The sequence below is a fragment of the Schistocerca cancellata genome, chromosome 8, assembly GCF_023864275.1.
Source record: "Schistocerca cancellata isolate TAMUIC-IGC-003103 chromosome 8, iqSchCanc2.1, whole genome shotgun sequence".
Classification (NCBI taxonomy): domain Eukaryota; kingdom Metazoa; phylum Arthropoda; class Insecta; order Orthoptera; family Acrididae; genus Schistocerca; species Schistocerca cancellata.
The window spans coordinates 573,266,142-573,281,342 of NC_064633.1; the positions used below are offsets into that span (position 1 = coordinate 573,266,142).

The window sequence follows — 15,201 nt, forward strand, 5'->3', positions numbered from 1 at the left end:
TAAATCAATGTACTGCTCATTAAACAGTAAATGTATAACTTTCAGCTCCATGAGTAACAAAGCAGAGAATGGTGCTTTTTTCCTAGTGGTTTACTGTATCTTCATCATATATAAATACTGGAGAACACCTCTCATATTGTGGTGGAGCAATACAGTCCTTTCCCAGGACAAATTTTACAGTTCCACCCTCCCCTCTTACCCCAACCCCTCAATCGCACTCCTACTCACAGTACATCTTACTTACTTACAGCTGACTGCCATTGAAATGAAATTTCATCTTTACATCTTGCCCCCTCCCCTCCCCACCCCACCCTTTCCTGGCCATACTCACACACACTTCATTTCAGTGTGTTCATGTTTTTCAGAGGATCAACTCATTGAAAGACCAGTTAGCAGAAATGAAAGTAAGAAATGTGAGAACTGTACCTGATGGGAGTGATGTTCTTGACAACAAATACCTCTATGAAAATTGTGGAGGATTGGAACCTACTAAGGAGAGTACAGAGAAACTTGCTATTAACAATGGTTTGTATGTTATCAGGATATGTATGGCATATGTGTTCCACAATGTAAAAAAATGACCTGATACAATATTTTTCTCCATTCATTGCTTTGTGCATGCAACACATCCTGAAGGAGTTATTGTATGATTAGGGGCATTGGCTATGTAGCTGAAGTACTGTCAGCTGTGAATTGATTTACCTTTTTTTCTTGATATTTATAAAATGCATGCCGTTGGATATCTTGGTAGTAATCAATACAGTGATCCCTGATTTCCTACAACTATGTCTGTAGTACTTTTACTGACCACTAAAAAAGCTTAGAATTGTTCTTTAGATTGATACAGTGATATAGTGAATGTCAGTGTTCACTTTTCTAACAGATAATCAGAAAAAATGTGCTAATCATATACTGTAATTGACCAGTGCAGTGTCAGCAACATTATACTAAATTTTCAAAGACATAGAGCTGAAACAGGTGTGTGCCATGTGACTAGTCACATTTTACTGGCTTAAAAAAAGTCCTTGTTGGCAGTGAAATGTATTGATAATCCCTTCATCACTGTCTTCTCTTTGTTTTAGGAACTGTTGAATTGTGTTTAAAAGAGTGCATCATCCAATTATTTCTTTTCTCAGTAGAGTTAGAAGTATTAAGCAATCAACAGTATGCTCTGCCCTTTGCCTAACACCATTTTCTGAACTCCTCGTTATACTGCAGAACAACGTTATGCAGTGGATGACTGTGGACTTGGATTCATGATCCAATTCCCTGTCTGTTCCTCCAGATTCATTTTTTCTGTATCACTTATGGCAATTCCAGGATGGATCCTTTGAAAAGGAAATGGCTCATTTCTTTCCCTGAGTCTCCAGTCTGACTCTGTGTTCTTTTTCTTATCACAACATACTGATGGGATGTTAAATCCTAATATTCATTCTCTCCCTCCTTCCTTCATTCTGTTATAGCCTTGTCAATTTATTTGATATTAGGAGCATCCACATCATAGATGTCCTGTATAAGATTAGTTTGAGTTAATGTAAATTAATGAAACAATACAGATTGCAGATAACCAGTAGCATTTTAAGGTAAATTTTGTATTGGATGGTGTATTTTAGCTATGGTTGTATTTTCTCTCTCTCTATGCGTAGTTCCCAATACTGCTAAAAGTAAAGAAGTTCTCACAGTTGATCAGTTAGCAGAAGAATTAAATTCAGTTGCTCTGGACTGGAAGACACTGCGGAATATAAGGGAATGTGTGTGTTCAACTCCATTTGATCATTTTAGCAGAAAGGTTAGTATCTCAGACTTTACATTATACTTTAACTGTACTTCATAGTGTGGATTCTGTAGTTCACTGATACTTTTCAGGATGTCCAAGTATATTGTCTTAGCTACTGAAATATTTGTAACATTTGTTTGATTTGTGTGGCATACAACTTCTTATGTTGTGAAATAAATGACTATAGTTATAATAGTAATAATTAAAAATGGAAATGATGATGATGATGATGATGATGATGATGATGATGATGATAAAGTTGAAGAAAACAGTTATTATGTGTAGTAGGGACCATTTGTGTGTTTTATTCTACTTTACTGTTCCAAGGATCCATGAAGCAAATATATTGCAAAGATGTAGAATCAGTCAAACGTTTACAAAAAGAACCATACATTACTCTTAAATTCATATCTGTATAATGGTACACAGGTTTGTAAGGTTCTTCAATTTATTGTGCATCAGTAAATACTTATAGATCAAAAAAAGTAAATAATATAGAATCAAACAATGGAAACTCTAAATACGAACATCAACAATGCAGGAAAAGACAAATTGCTATTTACTATAAAGAAGACACTTCAAGTTGCAACAGGCACTATTAAATATGCTCACATTATGTGAGTGTCTTTAAATTGTTGGCCTGCAATTTGATTAATCTTCTTTACAGTAAGTAGCAATCTGTGTTTTACTACATTGTTAAAATAATAAAGAACTTAGATTTATTTTTAGTACACTTTCTACTGAACAATTTTCCAGTACCATCCTGGAGGTGGTTGAACTATCTTGACTCCCTCTCTTTCCCTTGAATGTCTGAGTAAATAAATGTGAATTCCACTTCATTGGTTCATAGGTTGTGCCGAAATGTTAAACAACAAAGGTGTTTTCAGTCTGAAGGTTGTTTTGAGCACAACATTACTTCACTAGGCATGGCGCTGTTGAAGGTGGTATCCTTTTGCCTTCATCCAACCTGTTAACTGACTTAGCCATCCAGCAAGTGGGGGAACTGTAACATTAGATGAGCCCTGAAGTGGTACAAACTGCTTGTTTGACTGACAAAAATCAAATTTCTTCTATTTGTGACTATGAATCTAACAAACACAAATGAATTATACTTATTTTATTGACACAAAAGTTAGTTTATTTTTCATCATGAATATTGACTGTGTTATAACTTGTCAGCTATCAGTGTGTGGTATCCAGACCCATGGAAATTCTCAGGTACCACAGAAGACAATAGTCTATATGGAATTTATTTTAGCCGTACTTGTTCACCTGTTGTTATGTTTCAGTATCAGGTACTTTACAGGTATAGGTGGCAAGATATAAAAGGCCCTGAAGTGAGATAATCCCTTTGTGGCATATTCACTTCACCCCCCCCCCCCTTTCTTACTTTCACAGTGTCCTTGTTAAGTTCCCACTGCAAAACATAATCCAGGCACCCATCCACAACCACTTACTCTAGTGTTGGTAAATCCTGGGCAAGTCAAGATGTGGAGCATCTCATGTTGTTGATGAGTTCACAAATTCACTGAATGGCTTCTTATGTAAATATTATCACCAACAAACTGGAAAAATGGATGAATGTATCCAGAAGTAGGGTCAGTCTTGGGGCAGCCAGTGCTGAACTAGCTGTATGGCTTGGCTTGTGAGACCTGAGTAACTTTTGTGCCATAGCAATCATTTGGGTCTTCCCACATGGCACTAGTTCCCCTGTACTTTAGAGAACCCCTTCACATCCTCCTGGTCTGAACCTCTTGTTAGCCCTACCCCCTGTCCCCTTTCCTGTATGGTAATTTTGTTATTTATTCGCAATCAACCTCATCCCTGTCTCTACATGCAACTTTCTTTGCTCCTTTTTCCTTGGTCTTTTTTTATCTGTCCTTTCTTTCTATACCTTGATTTGTTTTGAACACAGAGAAAGAAACAGCAGTGGTCCCAGTTCACCATTGCCCACATGAAAGCACAGTTTGTGTGTTTTCACTTCCTGTGATTCTATTAAAGTCAACCAATAGCCTTAGAGTAGTAGGAGGCCCTTTGCTAGGCCCAATTTCTTCAGGACTTGGAGGACTGAATATTGTGTCTTTTGATCTGCAATGCTTCGCATTGGAAGATTAAGTGCGATGTAGTTTCATCACCTTAACTCACAGACCACATTTTGGAGCTTCTTTCCCTATACCTGTCATGTACAGGTGTGTGTAGGTGTTTCTTAAAGTTCCCATCGCCTGTCATTAGTCCTACCATGAGGTTAATCCATCTCCTGTTAAGAGTCCAGAGTACATAAGTTCTCTTGAAACATGACTTTGGCATCCTTAGTGTGCCATGTTTTTGTTATTGGATTGTAGTCCAACTGCCTTCTGATCCAGCAGTGTGGTTTTGATGTAACCATCACCTTAGTGAACAGTAGGGTAGGCTCCAGTTTACACTCTGCTTTCCCCCAGCCTCACAAGGGCCTTGTAGCATTTTGCAATAATCTTCGAAATCTCTGTCATACCTTGCAGCAAGATCAAAGCTGTTTGCCTGTCTGAAGATATGGAGATGTTCTGATCCTTGCAATGCTTCAGCATATTCTCCTCTGTGCACAGCCTGATAGTGGATATTTCTGCCTGGAATACCATGACCAACATGCCTAGAGAGATTTGTATCTCAAGTCTGGGCTGCACACCATAAACACCAGGCCCAGCACCTTCATCTGTTATTAACTTGTCATTAAACCACGCTATGTTTCCTGTGTGGTGTGGTTTGTTCTTGCACTGCTTCCTACTTCCAGCTGTTAACATTGAAAGGTTTAGTGGAGCAGCTGGAAGGTATTGTTAATCAGTTGGCATTTCCCTGACTATTCCTGTATTTACATCCTTTATGTTGGTTGGAATTGTGAACATTGTATAGTTATCCAATTATTTCCAGTTTTTAGCCTGTATGCCCCACCTCAGTATGCCTTGACTAGATTGTAACTCTAAGGTGTAATTGTGGTGCGTCCAGCATGGGCTTCATCCCAGAAGTGTGTGTTTTGCTAATTCCACCTGTTACAGCTAAGCAGAGCTGTCTCCACACATTACCAAACTGCTTAGTAGCTATCTTCTGTTCTACTTTGTTCCACCATACTGTAGCTCCATAAATTATCATAAGCACCAGTTTTGCTCAAAGTTCAGTGTACAATGTGCCATTGTTCTAACAGCACTAGTAATTTTGCCAAGTGCTACTATGACTAAGTTGTCTGCATATCCTTGACAAAAGTTGCCTCTAGTATTTAGCTCTTCAGCTAGTTCATTCAACGCTAGGTTTCACAGTAGCGGGGACAAAACTCCTCCTTGCAGACACCATCTCGTGGCGGTGTTCACAATTTTTCATTCATCATGGTGGCTTCTACCTCTCTTCATCTCATCACAGAATTCATCCACCCATATATAGTGATCTCTATGCCATGCTCTTCTGCAGTTGTAACAATGGACTCGAAGGCCGTATTACTAAATGTCCTTTCAGTGTCTGAGAAGTGAGTAGTTTCCTGATAGTGCAGTGCTTTTCGACCTCCCCTACAAATTGGTGAAATACGTTTCACATGATTTGCCTTGTTGATATGCATGTTGGTTTACATGTACAAGAACCTCAGTTAGTCTTTATTCCCTAAGGTGGACATTCACCAGTTTTTCTAATGTCTTTAAACAAAAGGAGGACAAATTGATGGGTCTCTTATCCTTAGCCTCAGTATAACCAGTTCCCACTGGCTTCAGAATGAAAACACCCCTCAGTGTCCTTGAAGCATTAGGAATAATTCCTGTTGATGGGCTAACCATAAGCACCATCCATAGGAGTCTAATTAAACTGTCTCGTACTTGTTGCAGTAGAGCTACAAAGATTTCATCTGGGGCTGGTGACTTGAATGGTTGAAACATTGCCACTACCCACTGGATTTTTGTGCAATCAACACATCATCTGGCAGAGTCCAAGTTCTCTCTTTGATAACCTGTAAACCAGTTTCTCTCAGGGACTAAATCTTGGTCTATTTTATCTTCCAAGTGCACTATGGAAATGAGTCCAGAGGAGCACATCCAGTGTATCATTCTCTATTCTTTTATACTCACTATCCTCTTTCCTCAGGATACCACCTTCATTAGTCAGTAGTCCGGTCAGGAGTTTGTGAAGTCTGGCACTTCTTCACAGAATACCTTCCAGGATGATAGTTTGCTTGCGTAATTGGGAGGTTGTATTAGCGAGGGCTCCTGGATGGCCGGCCGTTGTGGCCGAGCGGTTCTAAGCGCTTCAGTCCAGAACTGTGCTGCTGCTATGGTCACAGGTTCAAATCCTGCCTCTGGCATGGATGTTTGTGATGTCCTTAGGTTAGTTATGTTTAAGTAGTTCTACGTCTAGGGGACTGGTGACCTCAGATGTTAAGTCCCATAGCCCTCAGAGCCATTTGAACCATTTGAGGCTCTGGATGTTTTCATGTTGCCCTTTCCCCCTTGCAAGCCAGATGTCACTGCTCTGACATTTACTTGAAATCTAATGGAAATCTACTGGATTCCTTATCAAAGTTTGCACTTCAGATAAGCATGATTTGTGGTCTTTCCCATGAGTCCCAGTCTGTTTTTCTTGGATTCCTTGAGCAAGCAGTAAAGGAAACAAAAGAAAAATTCGGAGTGGGTATTAAAATCCATGGAAAAGAAATAAAAACTTTTTAGGTTCGCCGATGACATTGTAATTCTGTCAGAGACAGCAAAGGACTTGGAAGAGTGGTTGAACGGAATGGACAGTCTCTTGAAAGGAGGATATAAGATGGACATCAACAAAAGCAAAAGGAGGATAATGGAATGTAGTCGAATTTAGTCGGGTGATGCTGAGGGAATTAGATTAGGAAATGAGACACTTAAAGTAGTAAAGGAGTTTTGCTATTTGGGGAGCAAAATAACTGATGATGGTCGAAGTAGAGAGGATATAAAATGTAGACTGGCAATGGCAAGGAAAGTATTTCTGAAGAAGGGGAATTTGTTAACATCGAGTATAGCTTTAAGTGTCCGGAAGTCGTTTCTGAAAGTGTTTGTATGGAGTGTAGCCATGTATGGAAGTGAAACATGGACAATAAATAGTTCGGACAAGAAGAGAATAGAAGCATTCGAAATGTGGTGCTACAGAAGAATGTTGAAGACTAGGTGGGTAGATCACGTAACTAATGAGGAGGTATTGAATAGGACTGGGGAGAAGAGAAGTTTGTGGCACAACTTGACAAGAAGAAGGGACCGGTTGGAGGGCATGTTCTGAGGCATCAAGGGATCACAAATTTAGCATTGGAGGGTAAAAATCCTAGAGGGAGACCAAGAGATGAATACACTAAGCAGATTCAGAAGGATGTAGGTTGCAGTAAGTACTGGGAGATGAAGGGGCTTGCACAGGTTGGAGTAGTATGGAGAGCTGCATCAAACTAGTCTCAGGACTGAAGACGACTACTACTACTACTGCTACTACTACTAGCTTTGGACTTGGATAATCAAATGATTATGGTTGGTGGTAGGTACAAAGAAACATGTGAAAATGTTGTAAGTGCTTTATGTGAAAATTAACTTGATATCCAGTTTCTCAAGGAACTGACTAATGTAGATAACATCTTAGACATGCTAGTGACAAAGGGATTTGAACTTTGACTCAGTTAGCATAGAACAAGGAGTCAGTGATCACAAGGCCATTACAGCATCACTGAATACAGCTGTAAATAGGAATACAAAGAAATGGAGGGAGATCTTTCTGCTTAGCAAGAGTGACAAGAAACAAGAGTTCAGATTACCTGAGGGGTCATCACGAAAATTTCACCTCCAGCACTAAAAACATTGAGTATCAATGGGCAGAGTTTGAGAGCATTGTACAATATGCTTTAGATATGTGTGTGCCAAGCAAAGTTGCGAAAGATGGAAAAGACTTGACATGGTTCAGCAGTCATGTTAGAAAACTGCTACAAAAGCAAAGAGAGTTCACTGCAAATTTAAATATAGTCAAAGCCTCACAGACAAATAAAGAGTCAAACTCTGTGTAAGAAGAACCGTGCATAAAGCATTCAGTGAATTTAAACATTAAATTCTGTCTGCTGACTTGACAGAAAATACTAAGAAGTTTTGGTCGTATGTTAAATCTCAAACTGGATTGGACCCATGTGTCCAGACATTCTGTGAACATAATGGTAGTGGAATGGAGGACGACACAGAAAAGACCTGAAATACTAAACATCTTTTTCCAAAATTGTTCACATCACATAGCAACATTGCAATGTAGTGCCTCTTTTAAATCATCGTACAGATGACAAAATGGCTGATATTGAAATACAGGGTGGCGCACGAAATGTGTTACAATTTTGTTTTTGAATATAAACTTTATTGTCAATACAATCTGAAAGGAACATGGAGATTTGTTCTAACCCAGCACATGCTCAATGTGTCCACCATTTCGTTTCCTAACTTCCTTCAAATGAACACTGTAGTTAGTGATTACCCTACGGTACATGTATTCCGTAATTTCACTGCAAGCTTGAAGAATAAGTCTTCTGAGCTCCATTAAATCAGGTGGACGTTTCGGGAAAATTTTTTCCTTTAGGTACCCCCAAAGAAAAAAGTCACATGGATTGAGGTCTGGACTATTGGGGGGCCAATTTTGTCCATCATTGAAGCAACCTGGAAACCTGAGTGAAAAGATCCGCATGTTGAAATGCTCATGTAAAAACTCCAACACAGTGTTTGCAATATGTGGCCTTGCTCCATCTTGCATGAACCACTGTGTGTTGAAGGGTAAGACAGTAGCAAGAAGCTGTGGAATGAAGCTATTGCGAAGCATTCTCAAATAATGCTCGCTGTTCACAGTTTCTTCAAAGAAAAAGGATCCAATAAGTCCGTGACTGGAAATTGCTGCCCACGCTGTAATCCTCGGAGCATAATGTTGTCGTTCGTGAAGCACTTGTGGGTTTTCAGTGACCCAAATGTGTACATTTTGTTTGTTAACTACACCATCTAAATGAAAATGCACCTCGTCTGAAAACCAAGAGTTTCTTCCCTATCCTCTGCCCACTGAGCAAACAGTAGTCTCTACTGCTTGTGTTCTTCAGTGAGATTCTGTGCACATGTCATCTTGTATGAGTACATATGGAGGTCACTTTTAAGAATGCGTTGAACGGAGCGTCTGGATATTACCAGTTGCACTGCTGCCTTTCTACACAATTTCCCGGGACTTCTCTGTACAGCAACTCGTACTGCTTCAATACTCTCTGGCAAACAAACAGGCTTAGGTCGAGGTCACTTCGCTTCCAATACTGTTCCTTCCTGTACAAATTTATCGTACAACCTGTGGATGGTCTTCTTGCAAGGGACCCATTGTGTTAAACTGTTGTCGAAAACACCTCTGAGTCACAACAAGACTTTTTGTTTCATGAAAAAGTAACACAATTGCCGATCGTTGCTATGTCATCAGTCTTCCATTGCTGCTTACTAGTCTCCTAGCGGCAGTATTGTGCATTACACGTCATTTCGTAACTCATTTGTTTTTTCAAGCTCTGCTGGTACTGCTGTAGAGATCCCAGCGGCATATCTAATGTGTGTCGTAAATTGTGAAAGAAACAATTGGTAACACATTTCGTGTGCCACCCTGTAAGTGACCATGCAGTAGAAAAGCAATTGAAACTGCTCAACAGAGGGAAATGTCACTAGACCTTCTGGGGTACCAATATTATTCTATGTAAAGTGTGCAAAAGAACTTGCTCTTGTCAACTAGCAATATGCAATAGGTCTTTGGAGGAGTCAAGTGTTCGTGACAATTGGAAATAAGTGCAGGTTGTTCCTGTTTTCAAGAAGCATTGTGGAAAAGGTGCACATAACTAGGCCTATCTCTGACATGGGTCAGTTGTAGAATATGCTTGCATATCATGACATTTTTGGAGACTGAAAATCTCCTGTAGGAACCAACATGAGTTTCAAAAGTGCCAATTTTGTGAAACCCAGTTCACTCTGTTCATTCGCCCATGAAACCTTGAAAGCAGTAGATATAGGTGCCTAGGTAGATGCTTCGTTACTTGACCTCCAGGATGCATTTTGTACAGCTCTACACTGTTGCCTAATGCATAAAATACAAGCATATGGAATAACAGGCCATTTGTGTGATTGAATTGAAGAGTTTTTAGCAAATAGAACACATCATGTCATTCTGAATGGAGAGAAGTCATCAGATATAAAAGTAACTTGGGGCATGCCCCACTGGAGTGCTACAGGATGATTACTTTTCACAATATATACAGATAACCTAGTAGATAACATCGCAAATTCCACGAGGCTTTTCATGGATGATGCTGTTGTGTACAGAGAAGTCAAGATGGTGGAAAATTATAGTGAAATGCAGAAAGGCCTGTAGAGGGTCGACACTTGGTGGACTGCTGCAGGGAGAGGCAGTTGACCATCAACATAAACAAATGCATTGCAAATACAGAGACAGAAAAACCCTTTATTGTATGATTGCAGAACTACAGAACAATCACTGGGATCAGTTACTTCCATAAAATACCTAGGGGTATGTATGGGGAGTGATTTGAAATGTATGACCACATAAAATTGATCACAAGGAAGGCAGTCTGGCAACTAAGATTCATTGGAAGAATCCACAGGAAATGTAGTCCATCAACGAAGGAAATGGCTTACAAATTTTGCTTTTGTCCAATACTTTAGTATTGTTAATCAGTAGGGGATCCGTACCAGACAGGACTGAAAGCGAAAATAGAGAAGATCTGAAGAAGAGCAGCATGTTTCGTGTCAGGTTCATTTAGTAGCCACAAAAACATCACAGAGATGCACAGTGGCAGACACTACAGAAGAGGCGTTCAGCATCATGGTGTGATTTATTGTTAAAAAACGTCTGCCATTGGTCACTGCTGGAGGTGATCATAGCTTGCTACCGAAACCCAGGCATAAGGTAAATTTTTTACAGTCTCTTGCCACACCTTGGTAGATGTGATGCCACTGGCAGTCGACCAGTGGGTAAAACATTATATTTACATAATCCACTCTTATAAGATGGTTGTCATTAGTTTTGTCTAAGATATATATTTTAATTTCACAATGTGTTTGCCCTGAAGATGGCTCCTGCAATGGGCTGAACTGGTTGGCACTAAATAAATAAAAAACGTGATTAAGACTGTTTTCTTAATACTAAGTTACTTCACTCCTCAGTGAAGAGAAACCAATTGATTTAGATTCCATTACAGATATTACCTTTTCCACCTTCTGTGTGCACCATGGGGCTCAGGTGGCTTACTGTAGTTTGAAATGGATGCCTACGAGCCAAATTGATTGTCTGGAGAGGATATTGTACTACCTAGTAGGTCAGTGGTTGCCAACCTTTCTCCTCCTCCCCCATCATTGTAATTATTGCCTAACTAAACTATAGAATGAAAAAGAATTTTCTTCAAACACTTTCATTTTTAAAATGACAAAAGATAATAATTTATTTTTTGTAAGTGTTTTATTAAACCTTTAGTAATGAGTCAGTGGGACAATTGATACTGCATACTTCTAACAACCTTTTTTTCTATAGAATTTGACATGTCCTGTATCCTTGTAAAAAGAGATCTACGAATGAATAAAGCTACTACTACTACTACTACTACTACTACTACTAATTCTCAGTGTATCACAACTGCTACCTACAAGTCCTTCTCAGAAAAGAAAGCTAACTATCCACATGGAGGGTATACACTTGTTACAAAAAATGCTTTCTGTGACCTACTCCTCTCCCTAGCGACACTTGCTTTACTCACACCCTTCACTACCATTTAAAATCAACCACATTTAAAGTATGTGTACATAGTAACAGTTATGTCATGCTGTCAATTAGTTCATTTAATGTTGCAAAGAAAATAATGAATCACTTTCTGGGCAATTGCACAAACTTCCTAGAACTGAAGAAGGCATTTTTAGGAGATATTTAAGCATTGTGATGTATGTGTCACAGTGTTACTGTCATTGAAGCGTGGTACAAATTACAAAGTAGGTGTGCTTATTTGACAAGCTGTAACCACCTCCACGGTGTTTCATATGTTAATACTAGTATTTGAAAAAAAGTGTAGTTATTGTTAACTTATTCAGAATCAAAATGTTATGAAATAGTGAAAATAGTAACCGGCATTTAAGAGTAATTTAGTTTAGTTACTGAATCACATTTCAACTTATTTGTTTTCATCTATCAGAAAATTACATTTTACTCCTCGGGGGGCAATTGCCCTCAGGTTGGCAACTGCTGATCTAGGTCTAGGGCACATCATATTTTGTGTCTAGATATAGCAATTGATTCGAATGGCAGTGCTCTGGTGTACACGAATTTGACAGGCAACTTCCTACGGTGAGAGCTCTTCTTGCCATGAAGTGACACTTAGTGCACAATCTTAGCTTTGAGTGACCCGTCAGAGGATATTGACAGACTAAACCATGTACTTAAACAGCATTGTTCTGCTTTTGACTTGAGGCACAGCATACTGTACTGAAACGTACCGAGAATGCATATTTACTTTTATCTCTACTGCATGTGTGGCTGTAAGTGGCAATTTGCTGTGGTCAAAATAATATGGAGGAAGCAGTTTCTGATAAAAAATTGTAAACCATGAAAGCCAAAATTTTGTTTAAGCATATAATGTATCATGCGAAAAGAAACAGGAAGAGTATTGAGTAGAGTGGATAAATGTAACTCTTGCAGGAAAACCAACATTGGTTCTGCACCCCTCTGTAAGTACAAAGTGGGATTATTTGATAAACTATTTCCCCATAAACATGAGAGAGAGTATTGAAAGTCTACATAAATTCTAAAATTAATTTAAAGTGTAGCAGATTGAAGCCTATTGTATTAAGCATTTTTATAGGTTACTTGTGAAGATGGATTTTATTTGTTTGCAGTTGCCTATTAGTGCTGCAGGAAACACAATTTGTTGTAAAATATAAATGTTCTTGTTAAGCAGTAATTGGTATGCTCATTAACTACCACATAAAAATTGGTTTGAGATCAGCTGACAAGTATAATGAAGAAGCAACAGATTGTGTCAAATGTTTCCTCTAGCATACTAATTAACAGTCTTTAAGTAAGAAAATATTATAGCTAATTCCTTTGAGCCTAATTTGTCTGTCATTATTGTATATGAATTTCCAGTATTATATGTTAACAAAACGGCAGCAATCAAAAGAAATAAAAAACAAAATTGCTAACATGACAGTCATATTTGACCTGCCCCCCCCCCCCCCCCCCCCACACACACACACACGTGCGCGCTAGATGTATTCTAGGATAGAATGCTTGGAAGTGAAAGACAGAGGAACAAATTCCCAAAGAAAATTAAAAAGTTAACAGAAATTTCACTTTTATTTGACTAAAGCCCAGAATTATATTAAAAGTTTTATGAAATCTTGAGATGCACCTTTCTCAGCCTCTCGGGACAACTGAAACCAGAGTGAAAGTGTATATAGGTATAAGTGTTTCTAGACAATATAGAGAGAGTAATGAGAAAATGCACTGTATCCCATGTTTATAAAGTAATCTCTCTCTCTCTCTCTCTCTCTCTTTCTCTCTGTGTGTATGTGTGTGTGTGTGTGTGTGTGTGTTTCACCCTGGAGGCTCCAATGTCACTAACATTTTGGTTTTTTCAGTACCATTGTTGGAGATGTGGCGATGTTTACTGCACACGCTGCATAGATAAACACACGTCACTTCCTGGACATATGTCACAACGTGCTGTACCTGTTTGCAAGCCTTGTTACCGTCTGCTGCGTCATTCCTCATCTGTAGAGTCACCATGATGCGGTGACCCTGTTACAAGGGCATCGTGTGACCACAGTCCACCTGATGATGCTGCTCATGCTCCATGCCTGGGACTGCCAGTCCCTGCTTCCTTGCTGGCAGCAATTCTCAGTGCTCAGCACTCGGCCAGCCTCTTCTAGTGTGTGAACTGCAAATCGGATTTGCTCATCATCGTTTTGTGGATAGTGATATGACTCTGCTATTCTTTGAATGAACAAAGATTAGCTCAGGCAGACCTGATACTTGTGCCTGTGTTAACAGTGTAATGAAAATTGAGACTACAATTATATGATTCCCAGTATGACATTAATGTTGCAGATTGTGATCAGGTCTGTTCAGTTCGTGTTGCAACTATAAAGGTAAAGTTATGATGATTTATAAATGGATACAAAAGACTTGTGCAGGTTTGTTAATGAGAGAACCTTAACTGTTCCAAAGTCCTGAGTTTACATAATTTATTGCTGTCTGCATATTCTTTTTATAGATGCTTGATCAGACATTACGCTTTGTTTATGTTGATCACACCATGTTGCCTTGCAAATAAAGTGTAATAATTGATTATTGCTTTTAGATTACAGATGTACAGATTAAAAAAGAGGAAAATATGGTAGGAAAACCAATTAATCATGTGGAATATATCAAAATGAATTATTTGTATAGTGTATAATATTACCTTTAGGAAGGAAAACCATCAGCCTCTCCAGTGTTTGTTTGATGAGCGGAACTATGAAATGCTTCTAGTGTCAGTGACTGAAATTCCAATGAATGGATTGCTATTCTAGCCATCCTGTGATGCACTGTTTCTTTTTTGACTGACTGTTTTTTCCAGTCTTTATAAGTGAATTACTAGGGTTGTGTTTAAACATTTCGTGCTATTATGAAGTGGAGTATTGACAGCAAGATTTTGTAATAATTTCTGAGTGTCTGAAACTCTGTTGGAGAAAAAGCAATTCCAGTTTCTAACTTCATATTGCGTTTTATTTTTTATGAATTTTTAAAACACTGGGTTAGATTAATCTGCCATCATGTCCTTGCTGTGATATTTATTGCTGTTGCTTTTAATTACGAGCTCTAAAGATACATGATGAATGAATTTTACTTGCCATTTTATTCAAAATTTGTAGAGGTTTACATTGGACTTCAGAATGAAATGACTGAATCAGCCATGTATAATGTTCACAAATATATTTATTGACCTTAGTTTTGTTATCTGAGAATAATGTGAAAATAAATATAGTTAGTGGATCACTTTAAAAAAAAAGTAGCATATACATTTAATTATGTCCCTATAGAAATACAGCTAATACAATCTATAGTATGATCTGTGTATTATGGAAAAGCAGAAAGTAACCTGTTAGCCACCGTGTTGTTACCTGTAATACTTAACAAAGAAATGGGCTTTCATCTCTTGCTAGTCATATCTATGTTTATGTAAAGCACTCAAATAAAAACAATTTGATTCATACATCTAAGAAAGCTGTGCAGATGAGGTACAAAAGCTACTCAGGTTTTCCAGTTAAAATTGATTGAATTTTTTCTTGCAAATACCCAATATAAGGAAAACATATAATGAAGTGGCAGCTGATAATATAGGAAGAAGAAAAAGATAATTGAAATGTGGAACATTG

The 15,201-nt window shown here is 38.4% G+C and overlaps 1 protein-coding gene across 1 annotated transcript in view; it reads left to right on the top strand.

Moving 5' to 3' along the window:
* LOC126095017 (myotubularin-related protein 6) overlaps positions 1-14,153 on the top strand; it is a 411,731-nt gene extending 397,578 nt beyond the window's left edge. The window contains exons 11-13 of the mRNA XM_049909676.1: positions 366-525; positions 1,647-1,789; positions 13,423-14,153. Of these exons, the coding sequence (XP_049765633.1) occupies positions 366-525; positions 1,647-1,789; positions 13,423-13,572 (453 nt within the window). The 3' untranslated portion in view covers positions 13,573-14,153. The remainder of the gene's footprint in view (positions 1-365; positions 526-1,646; positions 1,790-13,422) is intronic.
* Positions 14,154-15,201: the final 1,048 nt, after the last annotated feature.